Consider the following 22,440-nt stretch of genomic DNA (forward strand, 5'->3'; position numbering starts at 1 on the left):
GGAACACTTCCTGCTGCTGGCCGATAAAGAGCATTAAAAAGAATATAATTGTACTGTACATACAATAATTCAGAATCATCTGCATTACAAGTATAAGGTTCCATGAAACGGAAAGTTAGCTTATTATTCAGCATTAGTATCACACCGCCTCCTACTCGTGAACAAAGGTTCAAGAAATGGGATGTGCAACCAGGGGGCCCGCGAACACCAGAATCATTTCTCTACATTTTTATCACCATGAGAACATCAGGCTCAAAACCAAATTCAGTTATCAGAGCAAGAATATGTTCTGTCTCATTTCGTGCCGAATGCGCGTTGCGCTGAATAAAAGACAACACTTTTAGATTGTCAGCATGCAGTACGCGAACGTCGCTTGGCGTGAGATAAGCGCTATCCATCGTGCACTCAGCAACAGCGACGTAGGCAGTAGACCCGTTAGAGAAAATTCCTACTTAATCTTCTCTAGATCACTGACTACATGGACCATGCGGAGCGAACGTGAGGATTCTGTCTGCCTTGCGAAGAAAACCTTCCCATCCTTCGTCAACGCAAAGCACCAGGTCTTTTGCTTTTTCATTGCGATGGTCATACCGAGCAATTTTTTAAGTTCTGGGCATAAATGTTATTTAATCAACACGGCAGAAGATTGAGCAAAGCCAATGTTTGTGCTAGACAAGCGTGCTTTCTTTGCCTTGACTCAAGGCTCGCTGTGCACCGCGATGCAGGACGATGTTCGGTTGAGGTTTTTCCTCGGCTCCGTGACAAGCTGCCGCGTCACCCTTCGTAGTCGACTCATTTGTAGCTCTGCCAATTTTGTCGAGAATCGCGGACAAACCCTCGCTGCCGGTTACTGGAATGCCTTTCAAGTATCCTGTTACTAGAGTATTGCTCTAGTTGCCGAAACCTTTGTTCGCTTTCAAACATCCTTTTTTTTTTTCTAGCATTTGGAATTTTGATGCGAGAGGCCTACTCATTGCGAATTTCGGCGTTTTCTTTTCGGATGTATCCTTCCTGGTCATTGGTCTTCCCTGGCGCCGTTTGCGAGCCATTGCTCTTTGTTATGCACTGGATTGACGGTAAGCTATTGAACTGCATTATTTATAGGCCAAGCCATAAAACAAGCACTTAACCTTCTCTTACGCTGCGAGAACTGTACTTGCAGTATTGCTTAAGAAATCGGAAATCAGAATGATATTATATTGCTATAGGTAAAGTTACTACGGAATTCGACAGACAGGTCCCGGAGTTCGGGGTTGAGTCGGGATCTCCTGCGCGTCGCATACACGTAACGTAAACTTGGCTATGGCAGCGACAGTAAAAAAAAGCATAAAACAAATTTTAAAGCAAACAATTATAAAAACACACTAGGTCATGAATTAAAACAATTGTACGAAAAGGTTAACCAGCAACAGGTTTACGCGAACAATATGAACATGTGAACATGAACATGCAAATAAATTCAGGAGTAGCATGTTTTGATAGCTTCACGTCTGATTAGTACGCGTAATATAATAAACTACAGCATTTATCAATGAGAATGCAAGTACACACATTACGCAGTAAACGTGAAAATTCTTATGTAGCACTGGACTGCTTCAAAAGGAACTTTCTGAATTCTGTAATAAATGAGTGTAGTATCATTAATTTTAAAATAAATGGTAGTGGGTTTTATAATAAAGAAGCGCTGAAATGAACAGTTCGTTTGCCGTAGTTAGTTCGTACTTTGGGTAAGATGAGGTTCTTGTAAGCAGGAATATCTTGCGCTGTTAGTGTTGCCTAGTGAAGAACACCAAATGAAAGAAAAGGAGAATCAATTGCAGATGTGCTTAAATTACCGGCTATCTAGTTTATACAGGACGGAAATAAACAACGCAACTTTTACAAAGCCGTAGTACAGGAAGAAACACACAAAGCTGGAACGTGATGGGTCTGCGTAGAGGTCGCGCTGTACATTTACGTCATGTACCGATTCGCCCAAATGTCTGCTTGTATGAATCAAGATCATATTTAGTTTTGTCGGACACTGTAAGGATATTAATGGCTTTTAATAATCGTCTGGTGTTGTTGTAGCATGACCTAAGAGTTTTTATTTTGACTGCTCTGTTCTGGGCGATTTGTAGTAGCGGAAGATGAATACTGTATAACCCCGTGTAATTAGGCAGCAGTTGTTACGTAAAAGAATCAATGCAAAATACAATGCGGGACAAGAAGTCGCAAGCTCGAATGAGAATGCCTCCATAGCATATCTTTTTTCTGTGTGAAATGTGGTAATGAAGTTTTAAGTTTCTATCTAGTCTGACGCCCAAATACATGCAATTATCGGCGGCCTGGATCGAGTACTGTAGCAAGCAAGTGGAAGAAACAGGAGATAAACATCGATGATGCGATGTAAAAACAATAAATTTAGTTTTAGTAGCATTACATTCTGCTATGTTGAATTTATTTCCGTGTAACATATTAAGGAAATCCGCACTGAGTGCGTCTACTAGGAAGTTTATGATTTTACCAAAGTTAAATACTGTAGCATGGTCAGTCCACATCAAACAATAGATGATGATATTAGGCAGAACGTTAACATAAATCAACTACGAAAACGCGCCCAAAATGTATCTTTGCGGTAATCTATACATTAGTCTTTTTTTTTTTTTTTTACTTTCAGTAAGTACCGGGAATGCTGACAACTTGATTAATCTTATGGAGGTAACTGCGGATTATTAGCAAGGCAGGACTAGATATCCGCATTGCTTATGATTTACAAAGTGGATCTGGTAATTAATAGTGTCAAAGGCTTTAGTTGGATCTACAAAATTAGAGCAGGGAAAGCTAACACCACGAATAGCCTTTTTTAGGTAATCTGTGAGAAATTTTAGAGCGAGATCTGTAGAATGAGGTGATCGTAAAGTGAACTGATAAGGCGTAAGAATATCAAATTTATTGAGTTAAGTTGCTAAGCGTAGCTCAGTTAATTTCTCGATTATATCACTGAAGAATGGCAGCACACAGATGGGTTAGCAGTTTGTCAATAATGAGCGATCGCCCTTATTAAAAACAAGGATAACTATGGCACACTCGAGCTCTCGAGGAAACGTCCCCGGATGGAAATGTAAATTGCTATGAACGCAAAATTAAAGAGGATGAGAATGACGCGCGGAAACAGTGGAACGTAAGAAACCGAATTTTACGCAGGTTTAGTGCGTGTATAGTAATCCCATATGTTGTTTGCGGGCCGCCACTGTGATAAGCCGTTTTATACAGCGAATGCGTTTTGCAAACATTTCCGATTGGAGCGATGATTGTGTGACATTCAATCCCACTCGCTCACCTCACCAGGTGACGCATGCGCAGTCAACCGCGTACACAAGCACCGATAATTTCTACTCTGCTTTTTCGCACATCATGAAACAAGCTTTTAAGACAGGTGTATTGCCAACAGCTTTAAATAAAGCAAATGTAATTATTTATCCAAAGTAGTCATAAGCAACTTACATCGAACTATAGACATATAGCAATACATCAAGAGTCCTCTTCACTATGCTTTTATTAACATTCATATTATATTGCGTCGCGTGGCGGCAGACTTGAAGAGTGAGCAAGCACTGCAACCACTGCAAGTGAAAAGCTTTTGAGCCGCCATTTCGGCCCATACAAGGTTCTTCGTCGGCTAGGTGAATTGGATTATGAAGTCATCCCTGACGCCATGACTGCATCCCAGCGACGCCGCATACGACCAGAAGTTGTTCATGTCGTCCGCCTGAAGCCCTATTATACGCGCTAAAGGACGCTGGATTTTTACACTCTGTCTTTATTTTCGCACGGTTCGTTTTATTTGTTGCTAGTGGCATTATTTCTATTTATGCGTCGGGTCGATGCCTCTTTGAGGGGGGAGTAATGCCGCGAATCTATGCAGTGCTTGCTCACTCTTCAAGGCTGCCGCCACGCGACGCAACGCAAGACGCGCTGCCGCCATGCGACGCTAGGCGCGCCCAGTTGAGACGCGCTTTAAATTGAGCGCAGACGACAGCGGCGGGCATTCTGTTCGACGACCGCCGAGCACGCTGGTCGCCTCGCCGCCGCCGGGTAACTCAGGGCATTGTGGACGCAAGTCAGCCCAATAAACCGTCTTCTTTCGACGAACTTTTGTCCGTCTTCATTGTCCCTGCGACTGCCGTCACCACTACGTGAAAATATTTATTCCACACCGACCTGGAGTAATGCTTACACCTCCCACTTACACTTATTGCAGCCTGTTCAAAAACAAGCACCGCACATTATAAAGTTCAGCAGTCCCATGCCGAACGCCCACAAAGAAACGCGCGGCGGCCAGTTCCGAGTCTCAACAGCTCGAGAACCTCGAATCAGCAGTACGCGATTGGTGCAAAGCACATGTCACGATAAATGACTGGCGGAAAGAACAAGAAGAAATGAGGAAGCTGCTTTCAGAAATTCAAACTGGGATCCGCAACATCGGCGTTGCGGTCAATAACCTCACTGCTCGAACAGACAGGGTTGAAACCCATATAGACAAAATCGAGACTCACATAGGCCTTCGCCCAGGCATGGAAATGATGCCCACCATGGGCCCTACAGTCATTCACCCTAGCCTTATTTCAGGTAACGCACAAGTACAGCACCAGGATGGCCAGCCCCACTAACGAGCTCGTGGTGTGGCAGTGGAACTGTCGGGGCTTCACTAAGAAGCAACCACTGCTGCAACAATACGTCCGACACGCGCAACCCAAATCCGACATCATAATGATACAAGAAACAGTAGGTACCGTACCAAAGCTTCCTGGTTACACTGCGAATGCCTCGCCGATTCCCGTTGATCGCGGACTTGCAATTTTAATTCGGAAAGGGATAGTAGTGCAAGAACACAGCGTAAGCGGTACACATGCGGAAAACATGCTTGTAGAGCTCCTTCCCAATAGAACACGCAACCACAGTGTATTTCTCCTCAACGCATATAGTAATCCGGCTCACTCACGGGCTCGTTTCCTCTCTCTGTTCCGAGGGGCGCTTGCCTTGGCGGGCGCAAACCCGTTTCTGGTGGGGGGAGATTTTAACGCCCCGAACGAGGCCTGGGGCTATGGCTACACTACCGCCAAAGGTCGACGCCTGTGGCAGGACCTGCATGATGCCAAATTAACTCTTATTACCGATCCCACGGCGCCGACCCGCACGGGCACCTCTACGGCACGGGACACGACACCAGACCTGACGGCGGTCCGAAACATCCCTCAAGCAATGTGGCGCAATACCTTTGAAGATCTCGGTAGTGACCACATGATCATAGAAACACCAATTCCTCAGGCGGGTACACCCCTTTTTCTAAGCTATTCAAATGGACGGACTGGGACAAATTCCGAAAGCAGCGAGTTGAACAGAGAGGTGAGGAGAACATCGATGACATCGAGGCATGGATGGAGACGCTCAACGACGACATGAACAAGGCGACGCAGACGCTCGCACCCGAAGTCCAGGTTGACAAGATCGACAGCCGACTAGCCCACCTCTGGGAAGCCAAGACATCACTAAACGCAAGATGGAAGAAGCAAAAGCACAACCGAAAGCTTCGTAAGAAGATAGCACATATCAATCGCCAGCTGGAAGAACATTGCCGGACCTTAAGCCGCCAACAGTGGTATGACATCTGCAACGCAGTCGATGGGCAGCTCCACAATGGAAGCACGTGGCGTCTCCTTCGTCACCTCTTGGGGGAAACGCAGAGCAAGTCTGCTCAGCGAGCAAACCTGAAACGCCTTTTGCACAAGGAACAGGCTACCACGAGTGATCACCAGCTCGTGACACGCCTGCTAGCCAAGTACTTCCCTCAACGGCCCGATGTTCAACACGGAGATTACACTGGAGAGACAAATGTGACACTCGATGAAGAATTTCACGAGTCAGAGATCCGCGCAGCTCTCCACGACCTTAATGGCAAATCAGCACCTGGTCCCGACAAGGTTACGAACAAGACTCTAAGAAACCTCGATGATGTCTCGATAACCGCTCTTACAGCATACATCAACAAATGCTGGCGACCAGGTCGCATCCCAGAGGCGTGGAAACGCTCTAAAGCAGTCCTGATACCGAAGCCAGGCAAGCCGTCCAGCCTCGATCACTTGCGGCTCATTTCCCTCACATCCTGCGTTGGCAAGGTGATGGAGCACGCGTTCCTCTCCCGCATCAACCACCACCTCGAGGACACTGGAGCCTACCCACCCACTATGGTGGGCTACCGGTCACACCTCTCCACTCAAGACGTCATGCTCCAGCTCTACCACCAGATTATCAATGACCCAACTAGTGGCGACCGGGCCATCCTCGGCCTAGATCTGGAAAAGGCATTTGACAATGTAGCACAATGCAGCAACCCTGAGCCGCATAAACAAGCTAAACTTGGGTGAGCGAAGCTACAACTACGTCAGAGACTTCCTGTCGCGCCGCACAGTCACCCTCGCGGTCGGCAGCATGACATCCGACGAACATACACTAGGAAGCACCGGCACTCCTCAAGGATCGGTCATATCCCCGCTCCTTTTCAACCTCGTGATGCTGGATCTCCCGGCCTACCTCGACGAGATCGATGGCCTCCATCACGCCTTGTGTGCAGATGACATCACCCTGTGGGTCAACAAGGGCAGTGACGGTCAGATAAAATGCACCTTACAAGCAGCGGTCTCTGCAGTCGAAACCTACCTCCAGTCGAAACCTACCTCCGACTATCTCCACTGAAATCGGAGCTGCTCGTCTACCGCCCGCGCCGCCGGCCCAAGCCTACAGCCGAATCGCGCCAATGTGACGATATAATCCTCTATACGCAAGACGGCTCCTGCATTCCCCGAGTCCCGAAGATAGGCATCCTAGGCATGCATATAACAGCCAACGGGTCAAACATAGAAGCTATTCGCAAAATCGAAGGCAACGTTACAGCGGCTACCCGCCTGATCAAACGCGTTACAAACAAGCACACGGGCATGAAGGAGGACAGTGTCATGCGCCTCATACACTCTTTCGCAATCAGTCACATCACTTATGTGGCTGCCTTCTACAACTGGAATGTCACTGAAAGGTAGAAAATCAACATCCTTGTACGCAAGACTTACAAGATTGCCCTTGGCCTACCGGAGTCCACAAGCACTGCTCGTCTGCTACAGCTGGGGGTATACAACACGCTTGAGGAAATCGTGGATGCGCAAAGAACCTCTCAACTCGAACGCATGTCTCTGACAGCCACGGGCCGGTACATCCTGCAGAAACTCGGCTTCAACTACCACGTCCAACACGGTCAGAAACAGGTCATTCCACCCGACCTCAGCGACACGCTGATTGTCGCCCCTATACCTCGAAACATCGAAACACCCCGAATTTAATCGGGGCCGACGCCAGGCCCGTGCCAAGACACTGCTGCGCTCCTTGGGTGGAAAGAGGACTACGCGCTTTGTAGACGCCGCAGAATAGACACGAGGACACCGGTTCACGGCGGTAGTCGTAGACTTTAGCTCCCGGCTTACGCACGCGTGTAGTGTCGCAACGGAATACCCCGAAACAGCGGAAGAGGTAGCGATTGCGCTTGCGCTTACCGACCCCCTCTGCGAGGTAGTTTTTAGCCACTCACAATCCGCAGTTCGCAACTACGCGCGGGGGCGCATTTCCTCCGAAGCTCTCCAGATTCTAAGCGAAGCTGGTCGACAGCACTTCGATAACACCGCGATCATATGGTTTCCAGCGCACGTCGCCACCCCCACCGATGAAGGCCTCATTAACTTGAACGAGGTAACACACCGCTCTGCGCGAGAACTGACCCGCCGCGCAGAATCGGAGACCGCCTCTTCGAGTTCGGAACTCCTGGTTCAAAACACGCGAGAACGCCTGGTCAGGTACAATGACATCACCAAGCACTACCAGCTAGGCAGGCGGTTGCTGCCCCCACCTCACCCTATGCTGAAACGTCGCCAGGCAGTCATCTGGCGACAATTGCAAACACAAACATTCCCCAGTCCGGTGTGATTGCAGCACATTTTCCCCACGCAATACCCGACTGCTCTTTGCAAATTATGTCAGGAAAATAGAGCGACGCTGTCACACATGTTGTGGGAGTGTCGGGTTACATCAGCTACAATGGCAGTAACTCCGGAGGCTCTTGCGTCGAAGTGGGCCGCCGCTCTGAGCCGGTCCAACCTCAAAACACAAGCGTGGGCTGTCCAGCAAGCCCGAGAGGCGGCGACGAGGCAAGGCCTTGAAGTCCCCTCATGGGAGACCTGAGCCCGGGTCGTCAAATTCGCCGGATTCAAAATAAAGTTGTTTCCATCCATCCATCCATCCATCCATGCCGAACGTCTCTCGACTGCTACATATAAACAACGTATTATCTCTGCAAAAGCTTCACAGATACGCATTACGTATTTTAATCCACAAATTCATCAATGGAAAAGTTTACAACAAGCTAATTATTGACAACCAAGTTTCCCATAGATAACCGTACTTCTCATCGAGTTGTCTAATTAGGTACTAATTAACTAGCACTGACACGTTACTACTTTACATTTTGATCAGAGACGTAGAACAAGGTAAGTAATAGAAATAGATGTTATAGGAAGTCCCCCATTCATTTTTTTACTCTCCACCCTCCCCCTGAAACAACCCGTACATGTTACGTGCTCTATACGCTTGAAAAGCTATTCTGAAGAAATTACTTCGACGTTTGTCAATATAACGCGCCAGAAAAGTAAACGCAGTTCTGAAGTTTTGTTGCCTAAACAGTAGCGAAGCGGAGTAGGATGACGACATGCGATTCAGTACGATTTGCGCATACCCCCTTACGGCACAGCTCTGAACCCGTTTGCATCTGCAGTCATCATCATCATCATCATCATCATCATCAGCTTAGTTACGTCCACTGCCGGACGAAGGACTCTCCCTGCGATCTCCAATTGCCCCTGCCCTGCGCCAACCGTTATACTCATGCCTGCACAGCTCCATTTTTTTTTTTCTCTCTTAAGGCCAATTAGAATACAGGCTGTAACCGTCTGCTCTCTGATCCACACCGCTCTCTTCCTGCCTCTTTACCGCTCGACCGTCGAGTAGCTCGTATGGCGGCAGGGAAGCCCCGTCGTCTGTCTTCCCGTCACAGTGGATTCGCTGTAGTAGATCAGTGAGCGGCTGAGCATGACGCAACTCTGTGAAGCCATATCAAGCCGCACACAAATACGCAGCAGACGAGCTGCGAGTGGCACGATTCGTTGGTCTTGAGTCATGTTACAGACCTCGTGGGCTGAATAAACGACTTGGTTTTCGTATGAAATTCTAGTTGCCAAAGTATCTAAAAGATATTTGAAGGTTTAGAAGCAAAGATTTTCAGTGTCGCGGATGGCCTCAAGTGCACTTGCGAGTTGCCTGACAGAAACTGCCTTCAGTTTCTTCATCTACAGAGGAATTTCAAGAATGACCATATCTGCTAGCTGTATAGACCCAGAACGACGAAGCTTTTACTTCCATTAGACAGCACCCATTCCAAAATAACCAAAATCGTCACAATGTGTTGCCGCTTCACCCTACAGAAATCGTGTCTCCACAACTTCGAGGCGAGTTTTGCGCTACAGATCAAGCGCTTGGAAAGAGCTGGCTACCCTTGGCATTTAATTACAAGCGTAAGTGAACGTATCTTCCAGCCACTTAATGGGCTTGAGCGACGCAAACAAATCTTAGAAGGCGTTAGGCATCTTCGTGTGGTGCCTTACATGCACCGGGTTTCACATAATGTTAAGAAGGTAGCGAATAGCTATATATATAAGGCATCACTACAGTTTTCTTCCTATCCCTGCATACAAGCAAGTGTTGCCACTATAACATGCAAAGAACAAGAAGATGCCTCTGAAACACGCCATATCATCTGTTTCATCAAGAACGTTTCATCAAGAACCATCAAGATCGTTATCATCAAGAACGAAGTGCCTCAAAGGTGTGGTTTATGAAATCCGTTTGTCATGCGAAGGGATTTACACAGGACAGACTGGACGCTGTTTCAGAGAGAGAGCAAGAGGACACGATCTGGCGGCGCGCAGCAAAATATGGGGCCATTTAGATATCTATTGCAGGAACTGTGGGCGTACACCAGTGTTCAAAAACACGATTAAAAAACAAAGCGGCAGATAGGCTGGTAAGGGAATTGTATAAGGCTTATTGCATTGGCAGGTGCACAAAAAGTCGCGTTAGCATGCCTTCAGTGTCCTTCACGAAGATGGAACTTTGTTGCATGGTTGGAAACGATAAACATCGAGTGTGGTGTATGTGTGTATTACATTCGTGCCTTTCCTGGTAAAGGTTTCCTGGGAATGTGTCACTTTTAGTTCGGGGGTCTGTTGATCGGCATTTCTTCCCACCCGGTTTTGCTTCGCTAGGGTTATCTTTCGAGATAGTGCGCGCACACGTCTTAAAGTGACAAGCGCGATTTCACTGGTCTTAGTTCTTTGATAGTTACAAGGTTACCAAACTTTCCTTGTTAACGGCAAAAACGATACTCTGTGAAACTTGTTTGGCACGGGTTGATGTTGTGCATGTATAAGCGTCTGTAACGGTTTCTGGAATGCAGTTGAAAGTTTGCGCTAGCCCTGCGTACTTGTGTCTTTCTTGTTCCATGTTTTTGGCGCTACTCGTCAAGGTGTTGTGAATAGACGATCCGTGCTGTCACGCGAGTCCAGCTTCAGATCTTTCGATGAGCGTGTTCGAGGGGCAGACACGCGCTTTCCTCAAACATGGCGAATACCCTTGTGTGAAATTTGAGTGGCACGAGTGGATGAGCCCCGATGACACGTGATAACCTTCCGCGTCTATGAGTCCTTGCGATATCACACCTTTCTTTAGAATTTGCGAAATGAAACTGAAGGTCGCCCACACTAAACGGGGCACACTTCATTCCTGCCCCAAACAATTCCTGAAGTCACACGCTGTACGATTCGGTTTAAGGGGCCCCTACACCTCAACCCAGAGGTCTAAATTTACCCCCGTATTGAGAAATGCATCTTAATTTGAAGCCCATGCTTGACTTAATTTAAACGACGCCTGTCGTCAACGCACCAAAAGAAACGCAATGAGCGTCTTCGGCGCGTTCGCACCAGGCGTCATTTATACCACGTCAAGCATGAGCTTCAAGTTAAGTTGCATTTCTGAATACGGAGATTAGTTGCGATGTCGCAGTTCTGCACGAGTCTGCAACGAACACGCAGCCGCGAGAATTTTTCGAAACGGTAACAGCGGCGTTACACGCGTTTGATGATTGAAACGCGGCCCTCTTTCGCGTCGCAATTTCCTTCGCTGATCTCGGCTGATCTCGTCGGCTGATCTCTCCTCCCCACCGAGTGTCCTCCAATGTCACGTGACGCACGTCACCGCCAACGCGCTTTTCTAGAACGCGCTCGTCGGCTACCCGCTGCTGCTGCCGTGGCGGCTATGGACCGTGCGTTGCGCGCACGTATGGCATTGAGCAGGGCGTCATCGTGAGGAAGCCGGTCTCGCGCCGCTTCGTTTTTCCAGCCGGCGCTTTTGCAGCCAAGCACCGCACACCCTCTAACCGTCGCGAAACACCGTCGGACTCGCGCAGCTAAGCAGACCGCTAAGCGCGGCTGTGTCGGAACGCGGGCGATCTGGCACCTGCGCTGCGGGCCGTCGTTACCGATTCGCAAGCAAGCGCAAGCGAGAAACGCGGCGTGGGCGAGCAGGGAGCGCGCGCACCCGCTTGCAGACTGAGCGGAAGTCGTGGGTTCTTGTTCGACCAATCGACGGCGTCTCCTCCTGGTGGCATGCTCAGGTGCGCCCTGGTGACGTCACGAAGAGCGCTGGGGATAGTGGAAAGGCCCGGAAAAGAGCACGGGATTGTTCTTTTTATTATTATTATTGCGCGGAGTGGAAGCAGTCGACGGCGTCGTCTATTCGTCGTAGGGGGTACACGTTTTTCTTTGTGACGGTGTTTAGGCGGCGATAGTCCACACAGAATCTCCATGAGTTGTCTGTTTTCTTGGCAAAGATCACAGGAGCAGTCTAAGGGCAACATGATTCCAAGATCACTCCTTTCTGTAACATTTCTTCGACCTGCTCGGCGATGACTTTTCTCTCTGAAGATGAAACGCGATGGGGCTTCCGACGAATTGGCGTTGCTTGGCCTGTATGGATGCGGTGTTGCATAGGAGACGCCGGTGGTGTATGGGACGCTCGTTGGCCTTGAGCAAAACTAAACCCTGTGGAGTAGCGAGCGAGCACTCCTTCAAGCAGACACTGCTCACTAGAGGACAGCGACTTGTTAATCATGCTTTTAAAGTCAGCACAATTATCATGGTTGAATTTTTTTTTTTTCCGGCAGTTGACAGTTCGACCGTTCCGACACTGACTTCATCAAAACTTGCCAGTTTAAGTCCTAGCGGCAATGTTATGGACTGGGTTGAAACGTTCACTGTCCACTAACGAGTACAGCCATCAGTGGTGACAACGAGGGAGCGAGGGACTATCACATTTTTCTTGAGCGCATTGTTATAGTCGGACTTGGCTAAACCACAACAAGAACCTGTACGAGGGCGAGAAGTATTGACAGGCAGAAACATTGCAGTCTGAGGGGGCAAGCACACATCTTGCGACACGGAGAGAACGTCGGCGGCATCATTGGTGCTATCTGTCATTGAAGTTAGCGCGTCGCGGCGAAGAGAAATCGCGCCAGTTACACAATCCAAAGTTGCCCCCACTCATGCGAGAAATAAATTCCTAAAATAATGTCATGCGTTGCAAGTGCAAGCACAGTGAATTCACTTCGAAATGTCAGGTCCCCTATCCTAAATGAAACAGAACAGACCCCAAGTGGGCATAAGATTTCCCCGCCAACTCCGCGAAAGGTAGCGTTCCGATCCCAAGAAAACATAACTTTTTGTCCAAGACGATTTTTGAAAGACAGGCTCATAACAGGAACTGCCGCCCCGGTGTCAACTAAAGCAAAATCACTCACATTGTCAACTAAAACACACATTTTGTTTATAAACAATCGTACACAAGGGGGTCTTGATGAAAATGAACATATTGCGGCCTCACCCCCGTCGGTCGCACCAGCTAGTTTCCCAGCGGCGGCGGTGACAACGAGCGACGACGAGGCGATGGAGAGCGCCGTTGTCGTGTCGGTGGTGGTGTGGGGCTGCGATCGGAAACGGTGGAGTAACTGCGGTTCGCGCGTCCCTGCTGCAGCCGCTGGAAGGAACTGGGATACGGCCAGGGCTCGTCAGCGGGTACGCGGGATGTGTACGAATTAAACAGTGGAGCACGCTGCTGGCGGCGATGGCAATACCTAGCAATGTGTCCAGGCACACCGCAGCTGTAGCAAATGCGATAGTCGCGGCTTGTCGCGGGTGACACCGGTGACATGGGTCTTATGGGTGGAAACGTACTCTCAGACTGGTTGTAGGAGGGAAGACCCCGCGGAACAAATCGTTGTGGTACATCTTGTCGGCGTCCCCGACATGGTTGCGGTGGCAAGTTGCTGCTCTCTGGACGATCAGCATAGGTCCTGCGAGGTTCTCGGTAACTCTGCCGTGCCCAGGTGGCCGGTGACACACGAGAACGATCGTCAAATGCACACTGATGGGATACATGAGCGTCGTCAACAACTTTAAGGCTTTCAAGCTCTTCTTTAAACACTTGCCGAATCACCGAGGAGATGTCATCGTGGGTTGGGACGGACACACTTGCAGTAGTAGTAACATTGTCTAAACGTCCGAACTTTGGCCCAATCCTTCTCATATGCAGCGCTTAGAACGCCCGGCAGTGTTTCTTCAGATCAGACGGAGTATTAAGATCTTCCTTCGTTATAAGAAAATTATAAACATCTTCAGCGATTCCTTTAAGCAGATGTCCTACTTTGTCTTCGTCTGTCATGGTAGCGCTGACGATTCCGCATAATTTCAAAACAGCCTCTATGTACGTTATACACATTTCGCCACGTAGTTGAGCTCGTCGGTAAAGCGTCTGCTCAGCCTTCTTTTTCTTAGAGATCGGGTCCCCGGAGCACTTAGTGAATTCTTCTACAAAATTATCCCAGCTTGTCAGAACGCTCTCGTGGTTTTCAAACAAGAGGAGCGCTGTTCCAGCGAGAAAGAAAACCACGTTATCGAGCTGCTTCGTAGTGCTCCAGGGATTGTGGCGACTCACTCTGTTGTAGTGTTTAAGCCAGTCGTCGACGTCTTAGTTCGCCTTCCCCGAAAAGGTCGGTGGCTCTCGCAGCGGTGTCCAGTAGCCAGCCTGCCCTGCGTGATTGCAGTCTGGTTCGCCGCAGGCGGGGTCGTCATTGCCTTCTCCGGAATCGGCCATGTCCGCTGCTTGCGGTCGTAAACCGCCCAAGCGTCTACTCCGTCGGACAGTTGGTCCAGCTGGGTCATCCAAGATGTACCCCGCAGCTCCACCAAAGATGTTACGAATGATGTTTAGTTACAGGTGAAGGGAGGTCCGAGAGGAAGCTACAGGCCAGGCCCAGCCGGCGCAGAGTACTCCGAGATCACGCGCGCACACTCTACTTCTTCTTTCTCTGCCTCAGTCGCACAGTGCTGCGACAACACACACACACACACACACACACACACACACACACACACACACACACACACACACACATACACACACACACACACACACACATACATATATATATATATATATATATATATATATATATATATATATATATATATATATATATATATATATATATATATATATATATATATATATATTGACGCGTGTATATGTTTATCTTTATCGGGTGACCACGTTTCACCACCTCACAAATGTCATACCACAGCGCAGGACGCGCCTGCATGTATCGGAAGTTTCTGGAACGTTATCGATAGTTCCATCAATTTCTGTCACCAAAGCTTGTGTAATCTGATTGCTTCTATGCGCGACACGAATCGTGTAGAACTTTGTGGAAGACACGCGGGTCCCAGCGATTACTCTGGAACATTTTACGACTGATGTATAAAAGGCGACGCGCTTGACCCACTGATCAGATTTTGACGATCGCCCACTGTGTTCGCCGTTGTCCCCGTTGTTTAAGTGTGGACTGTTTTTGTGGGCACAGGTTCGCCCAATAAAAGTTAGTTTCGTCTTCCACAGTATTGCTACTCTGTTCTTTATACGGCACTACCACGTGATAACATATATATATATATATCCACGAATATATTCGCCGGATACTGACTTACTCAGCAGCACACAACAGCCACCAGACAGCAGCAGTTAGGCCAAACTCTGTAGAGTAAGTAATGAAATTCCGGTTTGAAAAACGAGCCTGCTGATCTTGAACACTGCATTCATAGCTGTTGATATCACGAAGAAAAAGAATAAAACTTGAAAATGAAGCGTCAGTCCTCATTCAAATATATGTGAAATGCCTGCGCATGCTATTCTGGGCTATTAAAAGGACTACTAATGGCAGCTCAACAGGCCATACAGACATAATTATGTATCCAGCGTAGCAGTTCCCCAGATCCAGATCCGGAGGACAAGCTCTCCGGGGCCAGACCTGGATCGTGCATATGCTTCCGAGTGCGCCTTGAAGTCAAGCATGACAGGCTTACTTGTCGATGCGTCGCAGCTGCTTGGAGAGCTCGCTCTGCTCGTTGATGAGCTGCATCTGCTGCGTGGAGATGTGCTCCAGCTGGGACTGGAGCTGCGGCACGGCTCCCACGTTGGGCGGCAGGTCTCGCGACGCCTGCAGCCGAGCCTTGAGCTCCTCCTGCTGGCGGCCCAGCAGTCGCAGCTGCTCGCAGATGCCTTCCAGGCGTTCCTGCACCACGGTTGCACACGGCTTATAATGTTTGTCACATTTTCGCAGGCTCACTTTGCGCTGTCACGTTGCTGTTATTTCACCGTGTCACGCATAGCGCTTCACATGAAATTACAGACTTTTCATTTTACGGATATGTGATGGACTTCGACACCCGGGAAAACGTACTGGAAAGCCTCGGATCATGCCGAGTAATTTATCGCAGCAGCGTCTGTGCACACCATTTTCTTTCGGTTTCCTTTGCTAGCCCTGGGAGTAGAACATCACGACGTTTCTGCATTTGCTCCAGCTCGTCTGATACCCTGCGAGCAGCAGCAGAGCAGACGACAAGGACTGAGTGGGCTCTGGTTCGTTCTCCAATCCCGGACAAATTTTTTCTTCAACTGCGAAGCTTTCTAGAAATTGTCTTGGGTTTCATTTTTTTAGCTTAATGCTGCAGGCAGGTGCATGGCAATATACCCCTGCAGGCGATTCGAGCAGGCTTGCATTTGTCAACGCACTGCCCGAAGCATGGCTGCTTCTAGCACTTCACGGTACTTCATCCCTTACGATTAAGCGACAAAAATTAAGGAAATTGCTGAAGCCTTTTAGTATTATAATATCGCTTCACATGTAGGTATTCCGATAGCGTTCATAAAATGTGAATGCGAAACAGGCTGTCTTTTTTTGTTGTTGTTGTTGTTAGATGTATCCAGGTCTTTTGAAAAATCACCTGTGGAAGCTAGCATAAGTTTAGTAAAAAAAAATGTGTGGTTTTATGTGCAAAAACCACGATGTGATTCTGAGGCACACCGTAGTGAGAGACTACTGGAATTTGGAGCACATGGGGTTCTTTAACATTGAAATGCGGCCGCCGTGGCCGGGATTCGATCCCACGACCTCGTGCTTAGCAGCCTAACACCATAGCCAGTAAACAACCAAGGCCGGTAAAATTTTAGTCATTGAGGTTTTCAAGTTTGAGGTTGATTTGATTCAATCACACTGTAAAACGATACATGCTGTGAATTGTATACAGGAACAGGTCCCAAAGTGAAATCGCTGTAAGGGGAGCTTGATTGTTCAAGCAAAAAAAAAGGCGGACATTACTTGCACGAGAAACCGAAATGCGTATTGGGCTAATAAAAAATCCACTAATTGCTCTGTTTTCATTTACTTTACTGCAGATATTGAAATTTCCAAATTGTAGCCGGTGTGTTATGAAGGCGTATCCAATTCGTACGAATTTGACACCCGTTTCTACGACATTCTGTCCAAAAGTGTGTGACGGAATACACGGGAATACGAGTAATGTGCGCCGATTCGAGAAATCCAGCTCAAGAACTACAATTACGCTACCTGCCATTTAAAAATGCTGTACGTTCTAAAGGAAAAGCACTCCGTATATTGACGGTGCTCGAATCGTGCCCCCATGCAGCTCGTTCCGTGAGACCGAATGGCTTGCCTGTCTCTTCTTCTTCTCCTCCTCGATGTGCGCCTTCTCCAGCGGCGGCTCCAACCGGGCGCGCTTGCTGGTCGGCGGCTCGTCCTCGAACTTGGCGTAGCACTGGCTCCTGCAAGGGTCGTCCGCACTGCCAAGCCTGGTTAACGCCGCCCGCTGCACCCGCAAGTCTTTCGCATGCGACTCAACGGTTAGAAACGCTTGACACAGAAACGACACGTAATGTGCCTGCAAGTAACGCCGCGTACGCGCAAGCACTACCTTCCACACCAAACGCATGTTCTTCGATATTCTTACCCTACTCAAAAGGGTTTGGTGGGAGCTAGTTGGTACGGATCATTAATATTTAAAACAGCGCCAAAAAACAAGGACTAGGGAGGACACAGGACGAGCGGTCGTCCTGTGTCATCCCTTGTCCGTGTTTTTGGCCCTGTTGTAAATATGAATGTCACGTTATTCGCCATCGCAGAGCTTACAGTTTTAAATGTAAATTGCCAAGAACCATAATGTACAAATTTAGGAAGAAAACCTCTCCCATTCACAAAAAGAACACATCAAGTTGAAATAGAGTTTAAGACGAAAAGATGGCAATCGCAAGTATTCTCTTTAAAATGGGATGCTCATTTTTTTGTATTGCTTCTGGTTTTATTTTTAGTGCGGATGATTCGCGGTTCGTAAAGGTAGCACAATGTGAAATGCTCAAATTCCCTACTGTCTCAGGAAATAGTGCTGCTTCTTTCTGGCTGCGCCAGTCCTTTAGATGCCGTTTACTGTTTGTTATCCACCAGGCACCCAGATTCGCTTGCCTTTTCGCTACATTTTGCAAGCCCGAGATGGAGTGATTATGTCGCCTTTATTTCTGGGGAGACATTCCCACACGCTGACAAAACATGCTCAGTGCATTATGCGGTATTCCGACACGCTAAGAATGAATGCTAATTTCAGTTAGAAGTCTGCGTTCTTTAATGAAAGCAACTACACTTTCAGGTTGATGGATAATAGTTAACAGGTCATCATTGTTTCAGCGGCACTTTCATTTGTAAAGAAGGGTTGATAATTGCAAAACTTGGTTACGTTCACGGCTGCAGCACCGGAACGAAGTCAAATACACGGAAAGTAGTACGTTGAAGGAAAACCCAACAATATCTAAACAAGAAAGAAGCCATGCGCTCAGATCCCCTTATGTTTTTGCCTTATATATTCTTCAGTGTTGCGTGTTCAATGTTGTTAAGTGTTTTCGGGAGGCGCCGCTTCCGAGACCTTCGGCGATGGAAGCGGAGTCAGCTAGACGACCGGAGGAGACCGACGTCACAGCGTCGAGCGCTCCGAGGAAGCGCAATCACCTGATGAGCGACACAGGCAGCGAGGACACCTTGCTGAACTACTCTGCTTCAGAAGAAGATCTGTCGGATGACGGCGACTACTTGACAGTTGTGAGGCAAAAAGGAAAGAGGAGAATCGTCACTGCCTCCTCGTCTTCAACAAGAACGACGGCGGCAGCAAGGGTCCATGACACGGCTCATACCATCCTCTTCTTACCCGAGACGCCGACCGACAACCTGAATCGGCTAAACAGGCAAGCCATATCTGTAACACTAGAGGGTCTTGTTCCAAATGAGATCACGGATATGAGAGTTAACACCCGTAAGAACATTCTCGCGGTTGACGTCAAGAACAGAGCAGCATTGGATATCTTGAGTACAGTGAAAATGCTGGGCAAGATAAATGTTCGCACTATAATACCACAGGGGAGCAATACTATATCAGGTGTGATTTATGATGTCGATGAGTCAATCGACGACAACGATCTGCCTATTTTGGTCAAACCGGCCACAGTAGATGTATCTATTATTGAAATCCGTCGCCTAGGAGATTCACGCTGTGTGAGGATAACTTTCAAGGGAGGTAGCTTGCCGTCCCACGTGAAAGTTGGATTCTATCGTCATCCAGTGCGACGGTTCGTTCCAAGACCACTTCAGTGTCGTAATTGTTTGAAGATCGGGCATGTCAGCGGCATATGCGAAAATTCGACCGTGTGCGCAAGATATTCTGAGCAGCACAGCGCTGATGCTTGCCGTGCGACTCACCTCAAGTGTGCCAATTGCTCCGGTCCCCATGAAGCATCGTCGAAAGACTGCCCGAGACACAAGACAGAGCGGAAAGTCCTAAAACAAATGGTGAGAGACAACTCAACTCACAGAGAAGCCGCCGCCAAAGTGCGACGGCGTAGTGTCCGCCGTCACCATAGACGATCCTCGTCTACTAGAAATACTGATACCGTCGCAAGACAGACGCTACTTCCTGAGGCTGGTGCACCCAAGGCGCTCACCCACAGTAACAACACGGTGTCTGATGACGCAGTGAATACCTCTACTGCAAACGGCTGGCCTGCACTTCCGACATTAAGTCCTCCAGCCCAACAAAAGTCGACGGTGGACTACCGACGAACCAATGAGGGCACAGATCATGTGCGAGGTCAAGACAAGCAAGTGATCGCCATAGCAAAATCTCTAATGAAAGTCATTCGCGTGTTGATAAATGACATGCAGACACCATCTGCTCGAGGTGCACTACAAGTGCTCGACGGCCTGGATCCGGTTCTTGCGAGCCTCGAGTAGCAAGCACAATGGCTCTACCACGTCAGCCGTTCTTCAGACAAGTCAAGGAAGCATCTATTATGCAGTGAAATGGCCGTGGCCTGAAATCCCGCAGCGATTTTCGCCATTACGTTTTCACCAATCGCTTCCCCATTGTTGTCGTCTGTGAACCGAAGCTACAGAAACCCGTCCGGATCTCAGGCTATGAACCTCATGTGTCATCGACTTGTACTGACATTAGCAAAGTGATCATCTAGATACGGTGTGAACTGACTTACGTTGTTCATCCAGTGCGGTCACATGACACTAATCAGTACGTGTGTTTGACCGTGAAAAAACAAAAACTTGCGTTTACTTTAGTGGGCGCTTACCTTTCTCCATCAAGTCGTTTCGATAGGCAGAGACTGAGTGACATTATAGATGCGACACCTGGTCCATGGATTGTTGTTGGGGACTTCAACGCACATCATTCACTTTGGGGAAGCAACAAGATAAATTCCAAAGGAAGGAACCTCGTGTCCTTTGCTTGCGACCATGAACTTTGTTGTTTAAATGATGGAAGTCCCACGTTTCTGCGCGGCCGGACGTACAGTAGTTGTTTAGACTTAGCATTTGTTTCGCGATGCCTCACTCGCTGCGTCCACTGGTTCGCAGACATAGAAACCCACGGAAGCGACCACATTCCTACCTACCTGAAGATAAAAGGCCTCACCAAATCCGTTCCATCAAATTTTAAACAAACAATCGATTGGTCCGTGTTTAAATCATTTATGGAAGACGCATGCCACGACGGCATTTCGTCCACACTAGAATTTGAGATCGCCAAGGCTATGCAGGATGCTATGCGCCCATTTCGGCCATTAGAAAAATACACAGATTTTGATTCGGAAATACAGAGCCTCCGTGCAATCCGCCGGCGAGCGGAGCGACGGTACAGACGGACTAAATCATTGTACGACCTTAGAGAGGCCAGACGCATTCAAAAGAAAATTCAGCGTCGCCTTGCTGTACTGCAAATCGTTTTGTGAGTCTCTCGACCCGCGTAAACCTCTGTCGGTTGTCTGGAGAACAATCCGTGGACTTAGAACAGCTCCTCAACAGCGTCGTCCATTTAAGTCTCTAGCCCTACATCAAGGACGCCGAGAAGTCGAGGTAGCCGAAGATTACTGCGCAAGGATCGCGGGTCCGGCACTCACGTATTCACCTTGCGCACATATTCCCATTGTGCCCCCTTGCTCCTGGGATGCTCGTATGGACGCTGCTTTCTCCATCGAAGAACTGGAGGCCGCATTGCTAGGTGCAGGCGATCTTCCTCACCAGGACACGATGGCATCACATACTCTGCGCTTGCAAAGCTTGGTCCAGAGGCCAGAGATGCCCTTCTTGGCCTATACAACGCATCATGGCGTGACGGCCTGGTCCCTACAACGTGGAAATCCAGTCGGCTTGTTCCACTCCTCAAGGCTGGCAAATCCCCGTTGGAATTGTCATCTTACCGTCCAATAGCACTGGCCAGCTGTGTCGGCAAGGTAATGGAAAGAATGATCCTTACACGGTTAGAATGGTACTTGGAATTTTACAACGTCTATCCAGATGTAATGGCTGGTTTTCGGCGTGGCCGCTCGTCAATAGATAGCGTCATCGACCTGGTAACATACGTGCAACACCAGAAACATCTGAAACGAATCACTGCGGCCCTATTCCTTGATGTTAAAGGTGCGTACGACAATGTAGATCATCATGCAATTCTGGACGCCTTAGAAGCTGTAGGGATTGGTGGACGCACCTTTGGCTGGATACGCAACTATTTGAAAGGAAGATCTTTCTTTATTTTGACTGAAGACGGACCAACGCCATCAAGCTATACCAGTCGTGGTGTACCGCAAGGCGGAGTACTCAGCCCTACTCTTTTCAACCTGGTGCTCGTTGGTCTCGCTGATTCGTTACCGCAAACCGTTCAGCTCTCCGTATATGCAGACGACATTTGCATATGGGCTTCAGGCGTGACACGTGTGCAAGTCCGCGCACGACTTCAGAAAGCCTCAACGGCTCTGTCAACATACCTAAGAAGACAAGGCTTGGAGCTTTCCGCTGAGAAATGTGCACTCGTTGCTTTTGCTCGCAAAGCGATGGCCCCGTATGCTTTGCGGATTAATGACCAAATTATACGATATAGACGAACGCACCGATTTCTTGGCGTTATCATTGATAGAGACTTGTCTTGGAGCCCTCACATCTCGTACATGACAAAGCGTTTGGCCGCCATTGTGGACCTTCTTGCGTTTCTCGGCGGGAAGTCCTGGTGTGCAACAGTACCGTCAATGTTGCAACTATATAAAGCACTGTTTTTGGGCTTCCTGCGGTACAGCTTACCTGTACTAGGAAATACTTGCACTACGAATATTCGCAAACTCCAGAGCGTGCAAGCGCAAGCACTCAGGACTTGTCTCGGTCTTCACAAAACTGCGTCATCGATTGCGACAGTGGCCATAGCCAGAGACGCTCCTTTGACAATCTACATTGATACGGATAACCTGAGAGCGCACATCCGACACCTGACTCGGATTCCCTCACACCATCTTGCTTGCTTG

General features: G+C 48.4%; 1 protein-coding gene across 5 annotated transcripts in view; it reads right to left on the reverse strand.

Moving 5' to 3' along the window:
• Window positions 1-22,440, reverse strand: part of nab (NGFI-A-binding protein homolog) — a 941,120-nt gene that overhangs the window by 76,047 nt on the left and 842,633 nt on the right. For all 5 annotated transcript variants that reach the window (XM_072288146.1, XM_072288148.1, XM_072288145.1 and 2 more), the window contains 2 exons: window positions 17,256-17,382; window positions 15,606-15,814 (listed from right to left, as the gene is read on the reverse strand). In XM_072288146.1, coding sequence (XP_072144247.1) covers window positions 15,606-15,814; window positions 17,256-17,382 — 336 coding nt within the window. The remainder of the gene's footprint in view (window positions 1-15,605; window positions 15,815-17,255; window positions 17,383-22,440) is intronic.

Source organism: Dermacentor andersoni, chromosome 5 (genome assembly GCF_023375885.2).
Source record: "Dermacentor andersoni chromosome 5, qqDerAnde1_hic_scaffold, whole genome shotgun sequence".
Taxonomy (NCBI): Eukaryota; Metazoa; Arthropoda; class Arachnida; order Ixodida; family Ixodidae; genus Dermacentor; species Dermacentor andersoni.